We start from the raw sequence: 25,213 nt of genomic DNA, 5'->3' as shown, positions 1-25,213 counted from the left end.
AGATGTATAAAAAGAGAAGAGAGGAGTGGTGAGAAAAAGGAAGAGACAGAGGAGAGAAACAAAAAGAGAAAGAAAAAAAAAAAAAGAGAATAAAATGAAAAGGGTCTTTCTTCTTGCTTGCGCAAAGCCAGTCTTACGTGCTTTCTTTGTTTTCAAAATCAAAATGGTATATATCATTGACATTGACATTCGGCAGGGCGGGATAAGATGGATGTTGCTTTACTTTGTCTCCTGCCTGTGCAATGCATGCACTGCTGAAGTCTTGCCATGCAATGTCCTTTTTTTTTTTTTTGTTTATCTTCCCTCACTTTCCCTTTTTGCTCCGGATGAATGGTTACATGCATGCATCTCTGTCTGGGAAAGAGCAGAAATATTGTTTATTATTATAAATGAATAATTTGTATTACAATTGCTCGGTCACTTTTTTTTTTTTTTTTTTTTTTTTCATGGCTCTCGCCCACATTGCTCATCGCCATGTCTTTTTTTTTTTTTTTTTTTTTTGGGTTATTTTAATCAGTGGAATTGGGGGGTGAACTGTGCGCTGCGGGAAGATAATAAATAGTCGACAAGCACCGCGATCAACAAGGTTGGAAGATCAGACGACTGGACGAGCAACAACAACAATAACAACAACAACAATAACAACAACACAATAACAACAACAACAACAACAACAACAACAGCAAAAAAGATAATGATGGCCATCGTGTCAGGAGAAAGTTCTGAACCAAAATATATATAGCTGGGATACCTTAGAAAACACAATGCAATTTATTATAAATGTATTTGAAGTGAGTGCAAACACTGATAGGATTAAAGAAAATTAACTCATCAAGGAGAGAGTGAATGGGCTATAACAAGGTCAATGAGCGATAAGAAACCGATGATTCAAGCATGACGAGTGAACTGAATTAAAGTACTCAAAGTCAGCATTAAAAAAAAAAAACGATCAAAGCCATCTTATCCTTCCCTCCACTCGCATACAGAGCTGTTACTTCGTATGGTCAGTATATAATTCATTTAACTTTTTAATATGATTGAATTGATTTTTTTTTTTTTTTTCTTCTTCGAATAAATAGAATCTTGGCTACCAAGTGGTAGCGTTCATTAGGCTTTTACCAGCATTGCCTCTGTGTCTCTGCAGCAGCTTCCTTAGAGTCATCTTTCTGCTCTCGAATTACTACCGCACCAGCCAGATCCATTTCGAACACGATGTGGTCAGAGTGAAAAGCATAGCTCGTATCTGTTTACCTCAAATGGTTTTCCAAAAGAGATTTGAGAATGGTCGCTCATTCGCATAAGCCTAGCTCCCGGCAGCATTCAAGAATGATAACAGGCGTCAACATCAACATTAATTGAAAAATTATAGTCCTCCCTTGTGCCAGTTGTCAGTGAAACCAATCGATGTCTGTCTATGAATCATTAGACTAACTATGACACTAGAGACAGCTCCATTCAAGATTGTCTTCAAATGCCGATAATAACAAAGCGACACTGGTAGCTCCCCAATATCCATTTTGTCAGTTTCCTATGCAAAAGGAGACATCCATCGTGATCTACGAAGCCCGTGTGTTCTCATATTTTTTTCCTTCGTTCCATGCTGCGTGAATGACACATGGGAAATGCAAGAGCATAGTCTGTGATCGATTCAGTCCATGATTTATGGTCTAAAAGGTGCATTCTGCATGCAGGACTTTTCCTTGCAAAAGTAATTTGTCTCAAACGTAAAGAGGAATGAAACCAATGATAAATACTGTCCAATAATAACCCACCGTAGGTGATTTCCAGATTCTTAAACATTGGTGTAGAGGGTGTTTACGATGTATTCTCTGTGACATACTACTACAAAGAAAATGTACTCAACACTACCAATTTTAATTGCATTATCATCAGTCTATTCGGGCCTAAAATCCCTTTGAATCTTTGTGCAACAGTTCGAACAAGATCATTTGAAACTGATAAAGAAAACAAGTCTTTCTTTTTAGATTGCAAAAATGTAGTCGGAATAATATATCTTTTTTGAATAATTACGAGTACATTGGCAAATTCGTCTGCTACCGAAATACATGGACGGACAAAGAAGTGTCAAACTTTACACTACATACTAGGGCAGTAACTGGGAACTTTCCACAATTCTCTCCTTCGCTGAATCGTAGTCGTGGCCTTGTTCTCAACGAGTAGAGCAATGTAATGTACACCTGACCAGCTTCATCAGCATATCCAATGACTCTATTGCAAAAAAAAAAAAAAAAAAAAAATAGTAAGGAAGCTGCCATATGGACACGTGTTGTTCCACCATGGACATTTCATTTTTTTTGTATCACTTCGCCACAAAAGCCCAAAAGGGCGCATGTTAAAGAAAAGCACCGGCTTCCAAAAATAGACCATTGGGCTGTGCGCAATTACTCGTTTACAAAAGTGCTTCAGCCTCGTTTGTCTTTTTGTTTCATTTTCATGGGCTCATGACTTCATTGAATGGAGGCTTTTTTTTAATCCTCATCTGCTCCAATGTATTCTCTCTCCCCTTTTCATTTTCCTCTCTTTTCTCATCTCATAATCACTCAAAATTCACAATGTCCAGCTCACCTACAAGCTCAGAGCCTAACACCACTAAAGAGGCTGTCCTCCAGCCTACTTTGTAAGAAAAAAAAAAAAAAAAAAAAAAAAAAGAAAAGAAAAAAGATTAAAAGTCGTTATCCATTGTGAACTTTTCTGTCATAACCAATTCTTGAGTCTGACAAGAGTTTTTTTTTTCTCTTCTGGATTACAATGCAATCGATAATAATAATAATAGCAACAACGATAACACAGCAAAAAGTATGAATGACCTTGCTATCGATGCCCTGAATATTCGGGATAAATCCTTGCCACACGAACAATATCCTGGACCACAGCTACAAGAGCTCCATCCTAATTACATTCCACCTCCAGCTCCAGGCCCAGCAACAGTATCAGCTCCATTGATCCCACCACGGCCACACCAACAATACTATCAGCAGCCTTATGTACCAAAGACTCAGTGGCAACCTAAAAATGCGGTGCAACAACCGACATCAGTAATTGAATCGGTACAGGCACCTGTAGCTCCTCAAACTCCACCAGTACTTATGTCAGCGCCAGTACCATTACCAGTGGCTCAATCCGCTTCTGTCCCTACTTCCTCATCAGTCAACACCAATACCAGGAGCAAGCTCAACGTCAATACCATTAACCCAAACAATAAAACCTTGACAACTATTACAGCAACCATCACAACAAATGAAGACCAAAGTCGATCGATTGCTTTTGCACAAGCACAACGTCCCCCTCCTAATAAGGCGAAGCGGTCAACTCAACTTTCGCCGGGCGTGGCAGCTCAAGTGTTGACTCCAGCCCAACAAAGGGAAGCAGAAGCAGATGCCTATATTCAGCGGGCAATCGAATTACATGAAGGAGATCAACTCGAGGAGGCAACCTATTATTTCCGATTGGCTGCTCAAAGCGAAAATCCTGTTGGTCAGCTCATGTATGGACTGTCACTTCGACATGGTTGGGTAAGTCTATAAAAAAAAAAAAAAAAAAAAAAAACTGGAAACAACGGGAAGTAAGGACTTTGCATTAATGTTTGTATTCATTTATTAACTTTAAAAATATAAAAAAAAAAGGGTTGCAATCCAAATCCTAAAGAGGCAATCGTGTACTTACAACGTGCTGCAGCATATGCAATGAATGAGCTTAAGGATTTGTTGCCTGGAAACACTGCCAATATCCGGGCGATCCAACAACAGCAACAGAAACATGAAGCAAAAGAACCATCCGCCTCCAACACTAATAACAGTATGGGATCAACAAATTTGCGGCGTATGGGGACAGTGGATAGACGGTCCGCTGTGGTGACAGCACGCAAGGAATTGGTCATGGCTCTTTATGAACTTGGCATGTCTTTCTTAAAGGGTTGGGGCGTTCAAAAGGACAAAACCGTTGCTTTCAACTATTTTAAGCTTGCAGCTGATCTAGTAAGTTCAATTAAGTAAAAAAAAAAAAAAAAAAAAAAAACAAATGAAAAAATGTTTTTTTTTTTTTGCTTATTTATTTACTCTTTTGATTTAATAACTCGTTAGGGAGACGCTGATTCCCAGAATGAGACCGCACAATGCTTCATGGATGGTATCGGGACTGAAAAGGATGCATTCGAAGCAGCAAGGTATTACCGTTTAGCATGTGCTCAAGGAGCTACTCAATTTGGAAACTCTTGGATCTGGAAACCTAAATATGACAAGTATTGTGAAGAACATGCAGCTGCAGCTGCAGCCGCTTCGGCGGCCAGAAAGGCACAGCAACAAAATCAACAGCACCAGCAGCACCAAGAAGGAGGAGAAGCTCAAGGTTTTGGTGCAGCACCCAACTCTAGCGATTCATCGACTTCATCTAATCCTATTGCAGCAGGATTAGCAACAGTGAGGGGCACATCTGTGTCATCAACTTTGCCAACATCGCCACAAGAAGCAGCAGGATCTCGCATGCCAGCCTCTCGACGAGGTCAATACAACATTGCTGGGGATCTTATCTCGTCTAGTCAGTTGGAATTGAAGCTACAGCAAGCGGAGCAATTGACAACCGCCACAGTAGGCCCTATTATGGGAAAACAGAAGCAACAACAACAGCAGGACTCTACTGGAAGCACCACAACAGGGGGCAAAAAGAAACACCGTTGGAGTTTATGGGGTCTCCATCAAAATCGCGATCATACTCAAGGGGGTTTCCACCGCCGACTTCCCTCGTTAGGATAATGAACCTTTTATTCTTTAAAAAAACAAATATATACCCCAAATTAAAGGATTCAGTGATATTTAATTTTATTTTTTATTTTTTATTTTTTTTTATTCCTTTGGAAGGATTGTTAAATGTTGACTAACTAATGTACAGGGTACGCACATGTAAAAGGAAGAGAAAGAAGGCAAACGGTAAACAAAATTAAATGAATGAACAAGTGCTTCGCGTTTTTCGATAGTGCAAAATGAAGACAGCAAAAAAGAAGTAAACAAAAAAATACATTAGTTCGTCCATAACGTAAGATGGAAATTGAAAAAAAAAAAAAAAAAAAAAAAAAAAAAAAAATCATATATGGGAGGATATACACTAAGGGTTGCTTTGTTCTGAATGACTTGGATGAAAACTGGACAGTAACGCGCCCAGGGTCTTCAGGCTGACAGGCTTAGTCAAGTACCCATCCACACCACTCTCAAATGCTAGCCGCTTGTCCTCTTCTCCTGCTAGACCTGTCAGCGCAAAGATCGCAGTAGGTCGGTAGCCTCGTATTTCAGACGTTGGCACGCTCTTTTTCTGCCTCTTCTCATCTGATATATCATCATCATCATCATCTTGAGTATTAGATTCAGGCATCGAAAGTCCATGCTGCTTCACCATACTCTGCTCAAATTCGCGTATACGTTTCGTCGCAAGATTACCATCCATTACGGGCATCTGCAAGTCCATCAACACAAATTCAAAACCTGATCGACCTTGTCGTCTCCAGACTTCCTCTTGGAACCGTTCTACACCGAGCTTGCCATTTTCAGCCTCCACAACAGATACACCACGCTTTTTTAAGAACGTTCGCAGGATCATGCGGTTTGTGACATTGTCTTCCACGATTAATACGCGTGGAACAGGCTTAAGTGCTCCCAGTTGGTCCGTATATTCAACACCACGCGAGACGAGAGTATGCCCATCCGCATCAGTAGTCCGCTGCTCTTCCACGACCGTAGCCGTAGCTGCTACTTCCGCGACGGCCTCTTCTGACAAGGGCTGTTTCTTGCTACGAACCTTAGTCGTGTCTTTTTTATGCCCTGCAAAGCCCCGGATTGAACGTGGAGGCTTGGACTTTGACGACATCGATGAACCATTCGTACTTGAAGTTGAAACAAAATCATCTGATCCAACTGAGGAACTTGCTCGTCGTGGAACCAATCCATTGGTTGAATATGAAGAGGTCGAGAGATCACCTATGTCGATCATCGCTAATGTCGAAGTCGGAAACTTGAAAGACGACTTGACCATCGTCCCTGCAGATAGTGGTCTGTTGTCGTGAGTACTTAAAGCCATCGTGGTGATATGGGGAACAGTGGCTGACCTAGTCAACGGAGGAGGGTTAAATCGTTTTGCAGATGTTTCTGCAGCCTCTATAGATTGCAAATGATCGTTGATATTGATAGGCTCGAAGCAGGTGTAAAGGCAGCGCATGAGCTTGAGAGGTCCAATAGGTTTGGGCATTAACACTACGTTCGCAGGATAATCCAGATGCCCACGCTCCTTCCAAGCGACTTTGTAAGCATCAACGAGATGTCGAGCCTTCTTTGCTGTCGCAGCAGACGTCAACATCAGTAGCGGTGTTGGTGCTTTCGATGGAGCAACACCATTTACTTCAGCAGCAGCATGCCGATCCACCAAATGCAAAAGGTACGCCTTAAGCCTTATTAAGTCGTCATTGAAGATCAGAAGATCGCAAGGCGAGTGATCACTCAGGTTCTTCAGCATATCTTCTGGACTAATATCTTGTTCGTTGCCCCTCTCGACATTCATGTTAAGGTCCTGGCACATCATCCGTTCTCCCATGATTTTCCAAAGACGATCTGTGCTGACCGCCGACTCGCCAGTGTAGAAACGACAAGATTTTTCTTGCCATGCACCTGGTTCATCTTTGAGGGATTTGATGACGTTGTCGACAGGTGTAGCCCAGATCAAGACTCGGACCACACATCCTTTACCCTCAATACCTTCACTCCAAATCTCAAGCCACCCACCTAAGCTCTCCACCAAAAGCTTCACAAGAGCTAAGCCGAGTCCTGTACCAACTTGCAGAGGATCCTCTTGGGTGAAACGCTGGAAAAGATGTGCTTGAACAAACTCGGGTGAAATACCCCGTCCAGTATCTCGGACTGTGAACAGAATCGGGCGTGCGTCAGGGTTAGGAGGTTTGAGAGGCAAAGTAGATAGTGGTGGTGATACTGCAGAGATCTCCACAAAACCTGTCGTGGTAAACTTGAGCGCATTTTCTAGAAGCTTTTTTTTTTTTTTTTTTTTTTTTTTTTTTTAAAAAAAAAAAAAAAAAAAAAAAAAAAGAATGATGAAAAAGTTAATGGCGAGCATTGTTAGATGCTGACACTTCATATAATCACAATAATATTTTAAAAAAAACCAATGGTAGGTTTACGCACATACCTGGGTCAGGATACGCTTGGTCACAGGCAAATTGAGCAAGAAGTTCCAGGCAGTCTCTCGACTTGGATCCTTCTCCGGTTCATCCATGGCTACCAGCAATTCCAGAGTGGGCTTTTGCTCCGAGCGAAGCCCTGCATTGGCAAATGCATTCTGGGATTCGACCGACGAGCGTTCGCTATTTGCATATTCCTCTGGCAAAGACCCGTTATGGAGAACATGCAATGAATCCGAGGTAGAGTGCGTGTTCGTGGCTGTAGCGCTGGCATGCGATGTAGATCCTGAAGCAGAATCCGAGAGTGGTACTGAATTGCTCTTATTAGACCATGTAGGAGTGACTATTATGTTTTTGTCTAAACAGGCTTTCGCCGTTGAGCCAGCGACTTGTTCACAAAGATCTCGGATATCAACTTCTGCAACATGTGTGTAAAGTTCTGGTAGTGAGCTTGATCGGCGAGAGGCGCCTTCAAATCCAGAGTTTTCTTCCGGATCCAGATCGGCTAGGTCAATAATGTTGTTGATAGTGTCAATCAGCCCTTTACCAGAGGCCTCAGCAGATGCAATTAAGGATAATTGATGGTCATTCAGAGTTTCATTCGGATTGTTGTAGAGTAGCTCTAGAGTGCCCAAAATAATATGAAGTGGCGTCCTAAGCTCATGAGAAATGCTATTTGTTTATATGCCAAATGCCACAGAGAAAAAAAATAAAAGAGTTAGAATACTTAATGGCCACAAAATAGGTACCAGGCCATAGACAAATGTGACATGTCTAACCTTTTGATAAAAACTCCTTTGGCTTTGTCAGCTGCTTCCATACGTTCCTTCAGTACTTCTGTGATCAAGCACGACCCAAAATTCTTGAGATACATTCGTTCGTGGATTGTAAACTGTTTTGTATACGACGAGGTCAGGACCACAAAATATGCCCAGGGTTCCTCAGATGATGTCCTTGTATAGTTGGATGATGATGATGAAGCTCCACGAATGGGCATAACGATACTCGACTTGAATGGGGAACCCTTACCCGCTTTTAGTTCCTGGAGTGTACTTTGGAAAGTATGGCAGAGCAAGCTTATGCGCTTAATGGCTGGATTCTGGCTGGTATCATTTATCGTCGTTGGGTCTATCTCGTGGCCATCAAAGTTTTGCGATACCACATAGAGAGGACATTTGCTTGGCTTGTGTGGTGGAGGCTTCTTTTCTTGTCGAACATAGCGGAGCATTTCAGAGATTATAGGTTTGTCTCTTTCGAAATGAGGCTCCACTGCATCTGCATGTAGCTCGCCAACACGGTGTGGCCGACACCCTCCGTCCGCACAGATCAAAGACTTGCCCTCACGCCGGACGTGCTGCGTAGATTTGCCGAGATTTGGAAATATACCTGGCTCAGTCGGCTTTGCGGACGAAGCAAGACATGTCAATGTCCAATCGGACATGTCCATGACAGGTTCATCGCCGCCGACGGTTCCGATGGCGCCTTTTGGACGAGTGCCCACACCAAGGTAGTTCCAGACAACGCTTGATTCATTCGCAGGAATAAAAGATTTACTTGGCGAAACTTGGACGAGATAGACAGCGTCAACTATCAAAGTTCCCTGAATCATGCTACATGCAACAGGGAACGCTTCATCTTGAAGTCGACCCCGAGTGACTGCTGTTCTCGATGTCGATGAACTTGGAGTCGAATCTGAGTTTATATTTGTGGTGATAAGCATAGGGGAACTGGAAGGCGTGGGGAGGTTTGGGTCGGATGACGAGGGAATAACTGTCTTTACAGGATCAGCTAGAGGTAGGGCTGAAATGGCAGCCGACGCAGCTACAGTCGCTGCAGTTGAAGGAGATAGGGTTGTGTCGAGTGAACGTCCTATTACCTGGTGAGAACGGGCATTCACGTCGCTCGAATCCATATCCAGGCAACCACGGACCCAGCGAGTGATATCGCGCATCATTCGAGTTCGAGTACAAAGTTGCACTTGATCGTTCCAGTGCTCCATCTCCCTCATAACAACGGCGGCGAAATCGATCAGAAGTCTCTTTTGTTGATCTGTAAACTCTGCACGAGGCTCAGGATCAATGATACACAAAGACCCGATGTTAAGTCCGTCCGATGTCGCGAGTGCAGCGCCTGCATAAAAACGTACCTTTGGCCCACTAACGACGGCAGGCAAATTTTTGAACCTCCAGTCCTTGGAGGCATCCAAGATAATCAGAGGATCGTCACGGTGCCTCAAAATGGCATGTCCACTTAGTGAGAATTCTCGGTTACACTCCATATTTTCTGCCTGATATTGAGCCTTGATAGCAACCCTTCGATGATCTACAAGACAGATCATACAGCCTTTTACTCCCAAGACAGTTGATACTAGCTGAGCAACTCTCTGAAAATTCAGGTCGCTACCGCTATCAAGCGCTTGGAAACTGTAAAGTGCCCGAAGGCGTTTCTCTTCACAAGGAGGAAGAGGTGGAGCAAGGAAGGGGGGAGGATTTGGCATCTCTGTTTCTTTAACATATTCTGGAAAATGAGGATAAGTAGATCCTAGAAGAGGATGTGGATGGTGTTGATTCTGGTTGTTGGGAAATCGCCCTTCTCCGTAAAGCTCCAAGTAATCATCCCATGTTTTGAAACTGCAGGTCTGTTCTGACTCCAAACAGGCAAGGCGAGGTCCGTCTGATACAAGCATCTCAGGCATACCCCTTTCTAGGAGCAATGGAGATGTAAAATTTGCGTATGATGAATCTGAACTTTCAGATGGTGATGGCGTTGGCATTTGCTCTACATTGGGTAACCGGGAACTTATTCTTTGAGCAAATTCTGACAGTCGCTCTGCAATCATAAAGCCGGTCTGTTTGAATGGTGTAGTGTTTATATTTTGACTACTTTCGGAAACCCGTCTAGCCCGCGCGCCATTTTCCTTGAGATGGTTCACACTCGAATGCAGTCCTGTTTGATCATAGTCCAGGTTGGCAGCAACAGAGATTGTATCTAGGCCAAGGCTTGCACACCCATCCCTGTAATTGTGTTCCCCTTGGTCCAATGTAGTCGGACGCTTCACGCAATCTGATGGGCGTCGCTGCACAGACCTTAGCGAGCTAGTTGACGTGAAAGCGCAGGGATGCACGGTTGTGTATGATGATATCAGAACCTTGTAGTGAACCAAAACGAGACAAGTGCATGCAAATGTCAACAAAAGAGCATATTTAATAAATGTTACCTTGAGGAATCTGAGGCGAAACTAGGTGTCCAATTTGACGTCTGTCCTCTAGCCCAGCGACCCCCCTTCAGTAGCATTTCTGTGACAGGTTTTCGAGGATGTGTTGGGCTTGTAGGAGATGTAGGTCCATTTGAGGCCGAGCTTGAAGTGGATGGAAGAAAGGAGGGGAGGAGAGATGAAGAGAATGAGCGTAGCACGGTGTCCTGCAGGCTAGATGACGATTGTTGGTCAGTGCGGAGTTGCGCAGGAGATCTGGATTTTGATTTTGATGATTGATCCTGAAGATCACTGTTGTCTGTTTGGTCATGGATAGAATCTGTGGGTCTTAATTGAATAGGGTGGGTGGTTGCAGCAGAATCGCCAGCGATTTGTGCAGCAAACGCGTTGAGGGCTGGCAGTGGCGAAGTGAGAGCACGCAAAAACCTTGGCCTCTGTTTTGCAGTAATGGCAGGTGAGGATGCGACATCTTGATTCTGTGAAGACATCAGGAAATAAATTCAAGTGGAGGAGTGGTCTGTAAACGTTGGTGGGAGGCGTGAGCTGAGGGCTTGCCCTTTTCTTATGATGACTGGCGGGCGGTGTTGTTGGGTTATCTAATGATCTATTAAGATTAAAAGAGAGCGTAAAATGGCATGACAGCCGGTTAGTAAAGTTATGCATCTAGAAATAAAAAAGGGTATTTGATGTAGAAATATCTGGAAAAAAAAATAAAATAAAATAAAAAAAGATGATAGAAAGTGAGCGATGTAGTGTTGTCTGCTTCCTAACTGATTCGAATACCAAATGATTACAAATAGGATAATCAATCAAGGAGAAAAGGCTTGCAGAACAGAATGGGGTCCAGCAAGAGTAGAGGAAAAAAATAAATAAATAAACAATAAATAATAATGCATCATACGCGTACAGGGATGTGTGAAAGCAAACAGTTGGACGGGCAGAAACAGGGTGCAGAATGTAGAACGTAGAATGCAGAGTGCAGAGTGCAGAGTGCAGGGTGCAAAGTGCAGGGTGAAAGGATAAAAAAGTAAAGGAGGGAGAGGAGAAAGTGCGGGAGAGAGAGAAGAGAGGTAGAGTAAAAGAATATTTGGGATAAATAAGAGGTGATACAATAGTCTACGATGCAAAGCGACGGTTACGGATGGAACACGGACATACAAAAAAGTTAAAGGCCGAAAAACACCTGATAGAAAAGAGAGGAAAGAACCGCCACTCCACTGGTCCACGCGATGTTCCACTTGCTCGATTTCTGCCCTTTTGTTTCTCTTTCCCTCCCTTGGCAAACGGTTGCTGATTTGATTGTCGCTTGTCGGTGTTGAAATGAAAAAGAAAAAAAAATGCAGAAAAAAAGTGTGGAAAAAAAAAAGAAAGATGAATGTTACTGTTGACTACAACGCCTTGTTAAAAGTGTGGAAAGGGTGAAGTGGCTCTTTAGGGAGAATGTTCAGGGTGGATGGACACTGCTGTATGCAAGAACGGATGGGTTGGTTCGGATAAAGAAAAAGAAACAAAAAAGGGTCTTAAAAATCAAATATTTTTTTTCTTTTTTATTAGGCGGTGTAGGAATTTGGATCTTTATGGTTGGTGCCTGAGGAATAGACTAGATTAACTAGTGACCATCAGCCCAAAATACAAAAAGGGAAACGGTAAAAAAGTAAAATAAAAAAGGGGAATGACGAAGACAGACGAACAGACAAGGAAAAAAAAAGAAATGAAAAGAAGAAAAAAAAAAAAAAAAACAAAAAAGACAGGAGTGTAATGGATGGACAGAAACTGACTTGATTACAATGAACAAACTAAATCAACCGATGTCAAATGGGAATGAGAATAAGAAAGAGAAGAGGGAGAAAGGGCGCGTTGTACGTGGGTGGGTATGTGTGAGTGAATGTGGTAAATGAGATATTAGCAAGAACTTTTATGTGAAAGAAAATAAAGTAAGACAAACATTAAAAATGGGATAAAAAGAGTGAGAGGAGAGAGAGAGGAAAGAGAGAAGAGAGAGAAGATTACAATAACATGAGTCTAGCCTGATCAATTCAATTGACATGTAAAATGCCAAAAAAAAAATTCGGACGCACCAATGACAGTGAGAGAAAGGAGTCAGGGAGCATTTGATAGCTCACGTGATATTAATAATCTCTTATTCACACAGACCCTCTTGGCTATCCCAATGAGTAAAAACATGTTTGCTGCTCGCACAAAGGTGGCAAGACCGGTATTGCCTTGGAAAACACACAATGTCGTCAATTTGGGTTTCATTCCTCGCAACAACGCATCCTCGCGCTTCTCTTTTCTCCGCAACGCTCTCCTCACTAGACTCTATCAGGCATGGTATGATAACTCTAATATCTAAAATTTTGTTTTTTTTTTTTAAAAAAGTGGGTGCAATTGTTATATATTTGCATCTTATCTAATTGAGTGTGCATTAAAATATGTACATGACAACTTTGCTATAATTGAATTGTTTACTCATGCACGGTCCAAGAACCTTCCCCTGCAAGAATTGATCTAACTGTCTTGCAGAATATTTCTGCCTAGCCATTTCTACTTTCTCCTAATAATCACGGCTTCCATTGAGTCTCATAGAATGTGTATATGGTAAACAAGGCTAGCGCTAAAGGGTATCTTGGTATCATATTATCTCCTTATGATGTCTGAAATATCCTGTACTGGTTTAAAAATCCCTAAATCTGTGTCATACTCAGCAATGGTATTTAAAGGAATTTTTTTTCTAAAAACAGGTAGACAGACGTGGATCTGCAAACGTGCGTACTTTTCAAATAAAACAACACGTTTTATTCACTTTCCTGATCAATCTTGACTTTTTATCTTCCTAATTCGATGAACTGGGCGGTGAGATCTGTGTTGAGCCCTTAGTATTTGATAATGAATTTCTTATTTTCCCATTTCACCCATAGCATGCGATCGCAATCAATTTTCAAGATAAAGAGTTAACAATATGCTTGTATCTTAAATACTATACTATTATTGTTGTTATTGATCTTACGAGCTAGCGACTCGATGACTTTTCTCGATCGTATTGTAATATGAACATTTTTTAAATGACAACTCACTTTTCATTAAGAAGGGTATATCGCTGAAACGCAATAAAATCTTCCCTCCCAACTTTTTTCTTTTTGTGTGCTCAATACCAACCAATGATCAAACCAGATCTCGCTTGCTTCCCGATCCATTCAAAGGATGTTACCCCTTTTCAGAAATAAAATTAAACTTTGGTTTTAGTATTCGAGTTACACCTTTTTTTAAGGATGGCGTAAAAGAAACAAATCTATTGCCTAATATTATGCATTGTGAAGGAGTCACTGGCGTCAATCATCATATTCTGTATTAGAAGTAGAAATATTTTTGCAACCAAAAGAGTTTTTTTTTTTTTTTTTTTTTTTTTTTTTTTTGAAATACGCAGCATTAAACATTAGCGACGAATTTCGCTGTTTGCAAGGATTCTGTTTCATAGTCAATACGGTCAACGTTGTCTAAATCAATGTTATCTAGACCTTATATATAACCTTAATCAGCACCTTTTTTAAACTTCTTCCATTTGCATCTGAGAAACAATGGACGAACCAATTTATTTCTTGGCATCATAGTATACGCCAAAATTTGATTAATAGCAGCCGAATCACTTATTTTTGGCACAAATTACATGAAGACTTAAGAATTCGAAGCAATCAACATACATATATCATAGAAAGGAAAAGAAGAAAAGAAAAAGAAGAAATAGTTAAGCCTCAGCGAGACTTTGTCAGGTATTAAAAATGTGTCGCGATAAAACAGGTTGTCAATTCGGCAGTTGATATCACTTTTCCACACAGAATCTAGAAAGAGATATAATATGGATTGTGGTGGGCTATTGGAAAATCACAAGGAGGCGATGCACCGAATGAGTTTTTTCTCTTCAGAACGACTTTTGCTTTCCTTTTTTAGTTAGACCCTCTTCACAAAATGTTTAATAAAGAGGTCCCTTGAGTTAGAAAAGAGAAAATGGCGCTAATACTTTTAAAGTAAACAATCCAAGAACCATTAAACTTGTTTTCTCCAATGCATAATCTGACTTGTATATACGAGGACATGAATACATCAGTTATTTTACATACACAAACAATAGTCACTTTAAAAAAATAAAAATAAAAAAAAAATAAGCACAGAACTACGCTTTGCTTGAAAAAAGCGAACTCTATATCCGATCCATACTTGCGTTAGTAAAGGTTGTAGTTTATGTAATTACGCGAAACGAGAACAGAGTAAGACTGTCCTCCTTGCATAGTTTATTGCGAGTGCCTCCGTCCGTGCCTTGAAAATGACATTCCATGAAGTATGATCTGTGTTTAATTTAACCATGCCAGAACGTGGATAAATCAAGGCAATCACACCTTCTTCCAATGATCCAAATGACAGACTGTCCACTCCATGTGACAATCTGAGGCCGTCCTGCAACAGTATTGAGAGCCTTTGGAGGCTTATATTGTCAAGGCGGCACCCAGTCTTTGCATGAAGGACTATATTTTCTACAAAGGGATAGAGGCAACAGCAGCAGCAACAGAAAAGAAGAAAAGAAGAAATAAATACCATCATCTGGAAGAAGTATTGATCGTCATACACATATTCATCGCTGCTTATAGACCTATTATGATTACCTAGATACGGACGCCATATTGAGGGGTATTGATCCACAATAGAGAACCGAGTGATCAGTACTGTGCGATGTGGAATATCAACATCAAAGCTCTGTACTGACTTTCGGTCAAAGTGTAGCAGGATTCCATTTGAAAGAATTCGTCTCACAGCACTAGACTTGTCAAAGTATTCACTATCCTCAAGAGCTGAAGATTCTATCGAAATAGTGCAAACGAGCAAGCCATTGGCTTGAGATCCTAATTCCGAAATACTCTGTCCACACGAGTTCTGAAGTAAAACAGACAAACGAACGTTGAATATTGGACTTTCATACATGTTCTTGACCCGGACTCCTACCCACACCAGATTATCTTCAATGAATACATGGCTTCCTGATACGCATTCCAAGATGTCCACAAAACCATGCGGAGCAACATCTCCGTCGTTCGACTCATACTGGTCCTCTTTCTGAAGAAAATTCGTATCTACGCCACTACCTATAATATGAACTAAACGTTTAAGCACCTGTTTCCGACGATGCTCTCGTTTCCTTCGAAATAAGGTCATGTCTTCTGGTCCAAATGTACCATCAATTGACATATATGACCCGCCTCCTGTGAGGAACATAGATTGCAGCGGCCCCGTCATCAAGTCCTGGCACTCTTGGATGATCTCGCTCTTGCTGGTCAGAGATGTGCGCAGTCGTCCAATCTGTTCACGTTTGTGCTCTATTTGTTGCCCTAATGTCATGAGCACATGGTCCATATTGGTCTTTGCGCGGGTGATATCTTCATGTGTAGCTTTTTTAACTGGCGTAGCTACTGTGCTGATTGTTGTTTCTGGATAAATTAGGCATTGCTCATCTGATTGCAGCTCGCCATTGTTTATGATTACAATAGATTTCACGCCTAGTTCTCTAACGTCGGATATGATGAAGTCGCTCATGGTTATAGACAAATCCTTTATTATTCCTCCTGTGATTGAATTGTATACCCGAAGAGTCTCGTCAAAACGGACTAGTAGACATAGCTGAGATAGCTTATCAGGAACCTGACATTCCGCTATAAATCTACAGAGAGCTTATATTTAATACAGAGCAACATGGGACTCGAGAGCAGGCCATAAGACTAACACAGCGCATACCATCCATTTAACTTACATTTTCTCAACAGATGTGGGCAGGGCAGTGCTCCACTGCAAGGAGCCCCGCTGAAAAAAGGCAAGTTCGTTGGATTGTGTCTGCACCCACATTTGAGTTGGTTCTTCAATATGAGATGGTTGATCGGAATTATTAAATGAGGCCTGGTGTCGTAGGGATAAAAAGACGTATTTCACATTTTGCTTGTACTGTGGGCATATTGCAGTAATATGCATAGTAAGTTGCGGCGCCTTTGAGTCAAATGTATTACTCATAATCGCCGAGCCCAAAGCTCTCACAGCACCGGTCTGGTTTGGATCGGTAAAGATTACACTCCAAGATTGCTTTTGGAAACTCCCATTAATTCCCGCAATGTGATCTGTTTCGAGGCGAGCTTGAAGTAGTCTTTGTTTGCTAGGAGTCCACTCAAATAAATTGAAGCCATTGACAGAACCTCGTATATTGGTCTTGCACGCAATAACTATTGATGAGCTAGAGACAACTTGGCAGACTATGATTTTTAAATGAGAAAGAAATACAAAGTAAGCTTGAGAGGCTAATAGGAAAAAAAAAGGCATTTGGATTCAAAGTTTCAGCATACGTTGCACGAGCGAAAGACTCAGTCCGAGACGGGCAATAAGAGACTGTTCCCCGGGTTCCACGCAGTGACACTCTAACAGCTCCAGGGCGACATCATATATGATTAGATGTGGTTGCATCCTAACTTGAACCAAAAACGAATAATACATTAGCTCTACTCCGAGCCTTAGTCTTATATTCCTTATATTTACATGTCATGGGCCGTATCCATCTCACCAACCTTCCACCCTTGCTCGAGCAAAGGTGTTGGAAAATCAGGATTGTAGGTTGTTTTGAACACTGACTAACAATTTTCAGTTGTTCATGCAAATGTATTGTTAATTTGCCCGCCCTCTCATTTGATTTGATGTATGTGTAGACATTCACCAGTACACTCGGCGGTTGTACTTGATTTAGATTTAAAATGGAGGCTCGCAGGAAGTATGGTGCGTGATGGATCCACATTCTTGTGTTTTCCATTTCTCTTTCTAGTGGAAACTTTCTGATGTACAGATTAAGGAGTGACAATCGGAGCATCGCAAACTGTCCCTGTCAAATAATAAATAGACTGCGCTGTGCATGAAACTTTGATTATTAACTTCGAGTAAATACTTGGTCTCCTGAGACTTTCGCGTAGGCCGAAATCCATAGCATCACAATCTCTCACATTCTCGTCATGATCATCGCTCCGCGAATCAAACTAAACCCTTTCAGTTTCTTGTCTTGCATTGGGTCAGCTGGCCAGAGACTTCCTGTTCGTTCATGTTATGATTCTTTGCCTTTAAATCGAACACGGTTCATCTCAACAGCACCCGCTGCTGGATCATATATTCATCTCCCAACACGCGGTCTGCTCGAGATTCGGGGCAAAGATGCTTCAAAGTTCCTGCAAGGATTGATCACCAACCACATGCCGCGCATTGAGAATGGTGGTAGTGGATTTCTTGCTGCATTCCTCAATCCTAAGGTATGACAACTGGACAACTGTAAAAAAAAAAATTGTTTCGTTTGCGTCCAACCGGCACATGGTAATGACGAAAGCAACTCTTTTCGACTATTGCTATTTGTTTGTGGAAGGGAAGGGTAATGTATGATACGTTCATCCACCCCATGAATACGAGTAAGGATGAGTCCGACCCAGCTTTTTTGATTGAATGCGATGCCAGAGCTCTTCCAGAGCTGCATAAGCACATTGCTCGGTTTGTGCTGCGCTCCAAGGTCAAGATGGTTGGCGTGACAGAATCCTTTGATGTGTACTCCGTACTGGATCATCCTCAAGGACTTGATTACAAAAAGTACGACAAGATAATGCCCGATAATGCTTCAGTAATGGATCGAATTCATAGAATGAACGCCACTATTGGCATGTTAGATACCAGAGCAGACAGTCGGATGGGATTTAGAGTCGTAGTTCCTAAGGGACAATCCTGTAAGTTTACGCCCAATAATCCAGTTGTAGAGCAAACCGAGAGGCAGGCAGAAAAAGAAGAAGGCTTAAAGTAAGGATTCCTTCATTCATTTGATGCATAATCTTTTTAGTATCACTCCCAGAAGGATACAATCAAGGAACATTGGAGGAGTACCATGTGCGAAGGATCATTAACGGTGTTCCAGAAGGAATCGATGATTTTATTGCGGGAACAAGTCTTCCTTTAGAGTACAACATCGATTTCATGAACGGAGGTAATTATAGAGCAAACTGGGGTTAGATTTGATAAATGTCTTCATTATTGAACTAGTCTACTTGCGGCGGCATTGACTATTTCGGCTAATTGACAACTGATTGATATTTACTTTCAAATAGTCGACTTCAGAAAAGGATGCTATGTTGGTCAAGAACTAACTATTCGTACACATCATAAAGGAATCATTCGAAAAAGAGTATTGCCCATTCAATATTTTGGGCCCAACGAGCCGTAAGTGTGTGCTCACTAATGCGCTTGGCATCAATAGATAAAGCAATATTGATATGTCTACATGACTATACTCTGATAGCGAACCGGCTTCAATTCAGTTCGATAAGAACGCGTCGCGTGTAATTCCACCACAGTCTGAGCTATTTCCTTCCAAGAAGAAAGAGGATATAAAGCAACAGCAACCAGCGGCTTCGTCCTCTTCTGCAAGACCAGTTAGGGCATCAGGCAAGACTGGATCAAACGTAGGCAACATTGGCTTGGCGTTAGTCAAGTTAGATGATATTGCTAACGGAATCATATTCGATGTTATGGATCGCGAAGGTGCAACTATCCATGCCAAGGGATTCTTCCCGACCTGGTGGCCTCAACAGATCACTTCAGAAGAGAATACATCGCCAAACGCGTAGAGTTTAAGGAGGTGGTAATTTTACATTACTTAATAAAACTCAAACAAAAAGAAGCAACACGTTATTATAAGTTATTCGCATTTTTTTTTTTACTCACGCTCAACCGTGCGTCGTGTTCTTACCCCGATGGATCCATGCATCTGCGTGCAATTATGCCGTCACGTCACATAGAGTTCTTTTTATTCTTTCTCATTTCGTCTCTTCTTTCTCTCCTCATTCCCCTCATTCAGTTCCCACACACACGCAAGTACATTGCTCCAGTCTTCTTCTCTCTTTCTCTCGCTCTACAGCATCAACAAGAAAAAAAAAAAAACTGCTTTACAATGGCCGAAGCCAAGAAGCCCGAAAACAGCACGGTCCCCAAGAGACCTATGCATCATCGACGCAACTTCACAGGTAAATGGTCTGATAATACTTCACAAGTCTAAACGCGTCCATTAAGAGCCCTACATTACCATTGCTCTCTCCAATTAATTGGCATTCGAGCTGTAAATTTTCTTCCCCCCCCCTTAAAATTGGAATGCTCGAAATATGGTGGATTTGATCTTTAGGTCTGACTCCCAAGGAACTTGATGCCGAAAGAGCAAAATGGCCCAAAGAGACTGTCCAGCTTTGGGAAAAGTTGAGCAAGAAGGAGGCTAATGGTAAGTTCATCATTTGGTGATTTTCTCACGATTTTCTATTTTTTTTTTATGTTGGTTTTTTTATATTTTTGGGTCCAACTTTTGTCTTTCTTCTGTACCTTATCATTAATACCAATGTCTAATAAAAATAGACATTGAGACGATCCAAAAGAGCATCGTCCATCATGTCACTACAACGTTGGCCCGTGCAGCATACAATATGGACAATTTTACCGCCTACCAGGCTGTTGCTCTCAGGTATGTTGGTTGTAATACTATGAGCTCTTCTAACTCGATAGCTTAGTTTGCAACGACACCCCTCTATTTCAACTATTCCCTGACCATTGTTGACCATTGTTCTATTTTTCACTTTACTTTTCCCCCCTTCTGTCTCACGAACAGCGCCCGCGACCGTCTTATTAGTCGCTGGAATGAAACACAAGGAGTAAGTGGCATTCTGGACCAATGAATTTCTTCTTTTATTAAAATGTGTGAAAACTGAGGGACGTGGGAATATTGTGGGTTATCAGGTATCTCATGCGCATGTTACCCCAAGATTCTTCCATTTAATATCCTCTTCATAAAATCGAAAAACGATGCCAACTCATGAGAAGAGAAAAAAAAGTTCGAACATTTGTTAAAGAATAGTCAGTGACGGCACTCCCTCAGAACGATGAGGTCAAAAGGCTCAGGTCCAATTCTTTTTGGTGGACACAAAGTGAAACCAAAACACTCAATCAAACACTGATTATTGATATCATTTATGTAACACCTTTTATTGTGAGTAGCAATTGTCAAAGGTCAATCCCAAGCGTGTTTACTACCTTTCGCTCGAATTCTTGCTCGGCCGTTCTATGGACAATGCTCTCCTTAACATGGGCTTGAAGGAAACTTATGGAAGTAAGTAGCAAACCCCTTATCCACCTGCTTACAGTTTGAAATTGTTGTAAGGAGCGGTTTCGTGTCTAGCTCTGCACAATAATAGTTAACACAGCCTTTATATATAAATGTTCTTCTCACACTATTCACTATAATCCAAATCAGAGGGTATCGAACAGCTCGGCTTCCATATGGAAGATGTGATCGAGTCTGAGGTTGATGCTGCGCTCGGAAATGGTGGTCTTGGTCGCCTTGCTGCTTGTTTCATGGACTCGCTGGCTACACTTGATTATCCTGCCTGGGGCTATGGCCTTCGCTACAACTATGGCATCTTCCAGCAGAGGTATGACCAGAATCAACACGTTCTCGTCGATGTTTTATTTAACACCGCATACATATTAAACAGGCCTTGTACTGACACTTACCCTTTCTCCATATGCTTTCATTGCTATTAAGAATTGTGGATGGCTACCAGACTGAGTATCCAGATTACTGGCTGAACTTTGACAATCCTTGGGAGTTGCCCCGCCTTGATATTTCGATCCAGATCGGTTTCGGCGGACATGTTCAGACTACTCAGGATGAGTATGGTCAAACTCGCCACAACTGGATCCCTGGAACGAACGTCCAGGCCATCGCCTACGATGTACCGATCCCTGGATATCATACTGAGAATTGTAACAATATTCGTCTCTGGCGCAGCAAGCCTACTAAGGTCTTTGACTTGACCAGCTTCAACGAGGGTAACTACGAAAAATCGGTTGAGGATGCCACCAATGCAGAGAAAATCACAAGCGTCCTTTACCCCAATGATAATACCATGGCTGGAAAAGAACTTCGTCTCAAGCAGCAATACTTCTGGACGGCCGCTTCTCTTCATGATATTGTCCGTCGTTTCAAGAAGTCGATGCGTGAGTGGTCGGATTTCCCTGACCAGGTGGCCATCCAACTAAACGACACTCATCCTACTCTGGCCATTGTTGAGCTTCAGCGTCTCTTGGTAGATGAAGAGATGTTGAATTGGGACGATGCATGGGATATTGTAACGAAGACATTTGCCTTCACTAACCATACGGTCCTTCCCGAGGCTATGGAGAAGTGGTCTGTCCCAATGTTTGAGTATCTTCTGCCCAGACACCTCCAGATCATTTTCGATATCAACTTGGTAAAAAAAGGCTTGATTCTTACAAAGAGCAACAGATATTGTATAATCTTTTCACTGACATCATCTTGTTAATCTCTTTTATCACAAACAGTTCTTCCTGCAAAAGGTCGAAAAGAAGTTTCCCAATGACCGTGGTCTCTTAAATCGAATGTCGATCATTGAGGAAGCTCAGCCTCAGCAGATCCGCATGGCGCACTTGGCTGTTGTCGGTTCTCATAAAGTCAACGGAGTCGCTGCTCTCCATTCCAACCTTATCAAGACAACCGTAAGTCACAACCTGAGATCTGAGTCTTATCTTTTCAATTCAGCGCTCCATTTGCTAATTTTTTCTTTTCACAATGCTCTCAAACAGATCTTTAAAGATTTCGTAACTTACTATGGTGAAGACAAGTTTGTTAACAAGACCAACGGTATTACCCCTAGACGTTGGTTACACCAGGCCAACCCCAACCTTAGTGCCCTCATTACTAAGACACTTGGTAGTGATAAGTGGCTAAAGGAACTCTCCCTGCTTAAGGGTCTCAACTCCAAGGCTGATGATCCGGAGTTTAGAAAGAAGTGGATGGAGATTAAACGTAGCAACAAGGTTCGTCTTGCTGAGCTTATCAAGTCTCGCTGTGATTTTGAGGTCAGTCCTGATGCTCTATTTGATGTTCAAGTCAAGCGTATCCACGAGTATAAGCGTCAGTTCATGAATATCCTGTAGTAAGTGTTCATTTCTTGCCACTATCGACTGTTTCATCTACCGTAATTTTTGACTATAAACGGTTTGCGAATTGACTTTTTTTACGTTACTTCAGCGTGATCCACCGCTACCGCACCATCAAGTCATTGAGCCCTGCTCAAAAGGCCAGTGTTCAGCCTCGTGTAGTCATCTTTGGCGGAAAGGCTGCACCTGGATACTACATCGCTAAATTGGTTATTAAGCTTATCAATAGCGTTGCTTCTGTCGTGAACCAGGATCCTGCTGTTGGTGATCTACTAAAGGTTGTGTTTATCCCTGATTATAATGTCTCGGTTGCTGAAGTCATTGTCCCTGCCAGCGATATCTCTCAGGTAGGAAATAGAAAAAAAAAAAAAAAAAAAAAAAAAAGAGTAAGCAACATGAGCTATTATATAACACGATCCGCTTTATATAATGCTACCCTATTTCTAGCACATTTCGACTGCTGGTACTGAGGCCTCAGGTACTTCCAACATGAAGTTTGTACTGAACGGAGGTCTCATCATTGGAACCCTTGATGGAGCCAACATTGAAATCTTGGAGGAAATTGGTGAAGATAACATCTTCATTTTCGGTTGCATGGCTCATGAAGTGGAGGATCTTCGTCACGCTCAGAGGTGCGAAAACGAATTACTTGATGCTAGACTTTAAACCACTCCATCTGTTTCTATGGTTTGCAAAGTTCTAACCCTTCATGACATAAAATATTAGATATCGTGGAGTACCCATGGACCCTGCTCTACAGGGTGTCATTTCCGCAATTGAGAGAGGAACGTTCGATGATCCAAAGATCTTCCAACCCTTAATCAGCACATTGACAGTTGGTAAAGACTTTTACTTGATTTCAGCAGACTTTGCCTCGTATATCGCAGCAAACCAGCAGGTCGATGCAGCTTACAAGGACCAAGAGGAGTGGGCCAAGAAGTCTATTAGATGCACGGCCAATATGGGCAAGTTCTCATCGTAAGTCATTGTGTTTTGATATCAAAAAAAAAAAAAAAAAAAAAAAAAAAAAAAAAAAAATTCTTGATGGATAAAAGTGTTTATTAATTATAACCAAACTATCCTGTTTTTGTCACGCTTATACCAGGGACCGCTCGATCAAGGAGTATGCTGATGAAATTTGGAGCATTAAGCCTCACAAGGTTGTTGACGAAGGATACCTTTGAAGGAGAAAAAATATGGAGGATACTCAAAGAGTTATTATACTTTAGTGCTATAGGATAACAAATGTTGTAGCATGCGACGTACACTCCTTTTTCTGTATCCAATTTTTTTACATTTATTGAATAAAAAGAAAAAAAAGCTCCATTCCTAATTGATAGTCCGCTTATTTTTCTTTACAGCTTGGCACTGTTTCTATCTCTGGAAAGCAAACCGGGATATGGGAGGCCGAGGAAGGCAGCGATCATCTCGAACCGATCGGAGCCAAAGAACAGATACTCTTTATCATCTGGCTCGCCAGCCTTCTTGACGATGAATGTAGGAGCGCCAAAGACGCCTCTTGCGACAGCTTTGTCTGTGTTCTCCTTGAAGATCTGTTTGATCTCAGGCTGAGTAGCAAGTTGAAGATAAGAATCAACCTTGTTCGCGTCCGAATTGAAGAGGGGCATCAATGCGGCATGAATCACATCTGTTTGGGAAATATTTCGACCATGCACAAAGTATTCATCCTAAAGGATTAAGAAAGGGATGAGCAGGTCAATAAGGATTTTTTTATGTAATCGTCAAGAAAATCAAACAATGTTATTGTATAGTCCAATCATCTCTAAGAACGACAAAAACGACCAACTTACAAACAGCTTTGTTTTGTGGAGGAAAAAAAAAAAAAAAAAAAAATTAGTTTTTATGGTGCTTATACACGAATAAAGCCATGAATTGTGAACCGAGTCCCATGTGAAGTCTTTTTGCAGCGCAGTCATCGTAGATGAAGATGCTGTGGAATGATTTTAAATCACACCACGTGGTCTAATGATCGGATGATTATTTGTGTCTAATGAGCTTGGAATTTTTTTTTTTTGGTACCTTGTCAATACACTGTTCGTATTTTTCGGCTGCTTCATGCAACTGTAAAGCCGTCAAGACTCGCATGGGTAAGACTGTGTTCACAGGAAAGTTTTCGGGGAATTTGAATGGTACACCTGTCACTGCACTGATCCTGTCCAGATCAGCGATCTATCATTGATATTTTAAAAAGTTTCTCACGGTTTTCAAGTAAGCAAGCAGGGCTGCAAGGCGATAGCTTTTTTTATAAACTAAGAGCTTGTTACTAAAAAAACTGACCATGTGATTCCTTTTGGATGGGAATTCAAACAGAGGCCTGTTCTTGACAGCCTATGGGTTTTATATGGTTGAAGAAAAAAGTGAGAATTTCAACGTTTGACTTGGATAGATGGATAGAGTGTAAAAATGATCAGTTAATTAAACTAAACGATGGTTTTTATTTTTTAACTATATTACATTCATGACCCCACCAAGGAGAATGGGAGTGAAGGTGACATCGACAGAGGGCCATTGTTTACGGAAACGACTGAACAGCTTAACACCCATGTAGGTGTAAGGCGAAATCAAGTCGTAGTAGCAGATAATGCTTGCTCTTGTTGTAGCCATTGTGGGTGGGTTTCCTTTATTTTATTTTTATTAATGCTTTCGAATGGAAATTAAAGACGTGTGGAATATGATATCAAAGAGTTGACATGAAGAGAGGGAAGAAAGAATAGAATAAAATCAACACCCTTTTT

The 25,213-nt window shown here is 41.5% G+C and overlaps 6 protein-coding genes across 6 annotated transcripts; 3 read left to right on the top strand and 3 right to left on the bottom strand.

The window, feature by feature from the left end:
* Positions 1–3,107: 3,107 nt before the first annotated feature.
* On the top strand, positions 3,108–4,769 carry BCR41DRAFT_371408 (hypothetical protein; the record flags this gene model as incomplete). The annotated part of the gene is made up of 3 exons (XM_022026603.1): positions 3,108–3,533; positions 3,645–3,995; positions 4,101–4,769. The coding sequence occupies 3 exons, from the start codon at positions 3,108–3,110 to the stop codon at positions 4,767–4,769; spliced, it is 1,446 nt and encodes a 481-aa protein (XP_021880682.1).
* Positions 4,770–5,118: 349 nt separating this feature from the next.
* BCR41DRAFT_397057 (hypothetical protein) lies at positions 5,119–10,894 on the bottom strand (the record flags this gene model as incomplete). Its single annotated transcript, XM_022028860.1, has 4 exons — positions 5,119–7,041; positions 7,201–7,864; positions 7,972–10,287; positions 10,410–10,894. The coding sequence occupies 4 exons, from the start codon at positions 10,892–10,894 to the stop codon at positions 5,119–5,121; spliced, it is 5,388 nt and encodes a 1,795-aa protein (XP_021880681.1).
* Positions 10,895–14,567: 3,673 nt separating this feature from the next.
* Positions 14,568–17,273, bottom strand: BCR41DRAFT_387111 (hypothetical protein). The gene is made up of 5 exons (XM_022027862.1): positions 17,000–17,273; positions 16,781–16,903; positions 16,201–16,690; positions 15,062–16,110; positions 14,568–14,932 (listed from the first exon to the last, which is right to left on the bottom strand). The coding sequence occupies exons 2-5, from the start codon at positions 16,896–16,898 to the stop codon at positions 14,649–14,651; spliced, it is 1,941 nt and encodes a 646-aa protein (XP_021880680.1). The 5' UTR covers positions 16,899–16,903; positions 17,000–17,273; the 3' UTR covers positions 14,568–14,648.
* Positions 17,274–17,364: 91 nt separating this feature from the next.
* On the top strand, positions 17,365–19,136 carry BCR41DRAFT_337546 (hypothetical protein). Its single transcript, XM_022022078.1, has 5 exons — positions 17,365–17,725; positions 17,836–18,187; positions 18,298–18,441; positions 18,563–18,674; positions 18,754–19,136. Exons 1-5 carry the CDS (start codon positions 17,435–17,437, stop codon positions 19,079–19,081), a joined length of 1,227 nt encoding a protein of 408 aa, XP_021880679.1. The 5' UTR covers positions 17,365–17,434; the 3' UTR covers positions 19,082–19,136.
* Positions 19,137–19,381: 245 nt separating this feature from the next.
* BCR41DRAFT_355125 (glycosyl transferase) lies at positions 19,382–23,790 on the top strand. Its single transcript, XM_022024452.1, has 13 exons — positions 19,382–19,477; positions 19,633–19,725; positions 19,857–19,962; positions 20,107–20,149; positions 20,493–20,604; positions 20,749–20,926; positions 21,040–21,748; positions 21,840–22,013; positions 22,101–22,453; positions 22,549–22,804; positions 22,905–23,089; positions 23,184–23,435; positions 23,563–23,790. The coding sequence occupies exons 1-13, from the start codon at positions 19,405–19,407 to the stop codon at positions 23,639–23,641; spliced, it is 2,613 nt and encodes an 870-aa protein (XP_021880678.1). The 5' UTR covers positions 19,382–19,404; the 3' UTR covers positions 23,642–23,790.
* Positions 23,738–25,174, bottom strand: BCR41DRAFT_355121 (thioredoxin-like protein). The gene is made up of 5 exons (XM_022024451.1): positions 24,933–25,174; positions 24,756–24,806; positions 24,498–24,647; positions 24,269–24,274; positions 23,738–24,145 (listed from the first exon to the last, which is right to left on the bottom strand). The coding sequence occupies exons 1-5, from the start codon at positions 25,080–25,082 to the stop codon at positions 23,813–23,815; spliced, it is 690 nt and encodes a 229-aa protein (XP_021880677.1). The 5' UTR covers positions 25,083–25,174; the 3' UTR covers positions 23,738–23,812.
* Positions 25,175–25,213: the final 39 nt, after the last annotated feature.

This window comes from Lobosporangium transversale, assembly GCF_002105155.1.
Source record: "Lobosporangium transversale strain NRRL 3116 chromosome Unknown BCR41scaffold_22, whole genome shotgun sequence".
In the NCBI taxonomy this organism is placed as follows: domain Eukaryota; kingdom Fungi; phylum Mortierellomycota; class Mortierellomycetes; order Mortierellales; family Mortierellaceae; genus Lobosporangium; species Lobosporangium transversale.
This window is presented reverse-complemented; position numbering and strand designations above follow the sequence as displayed.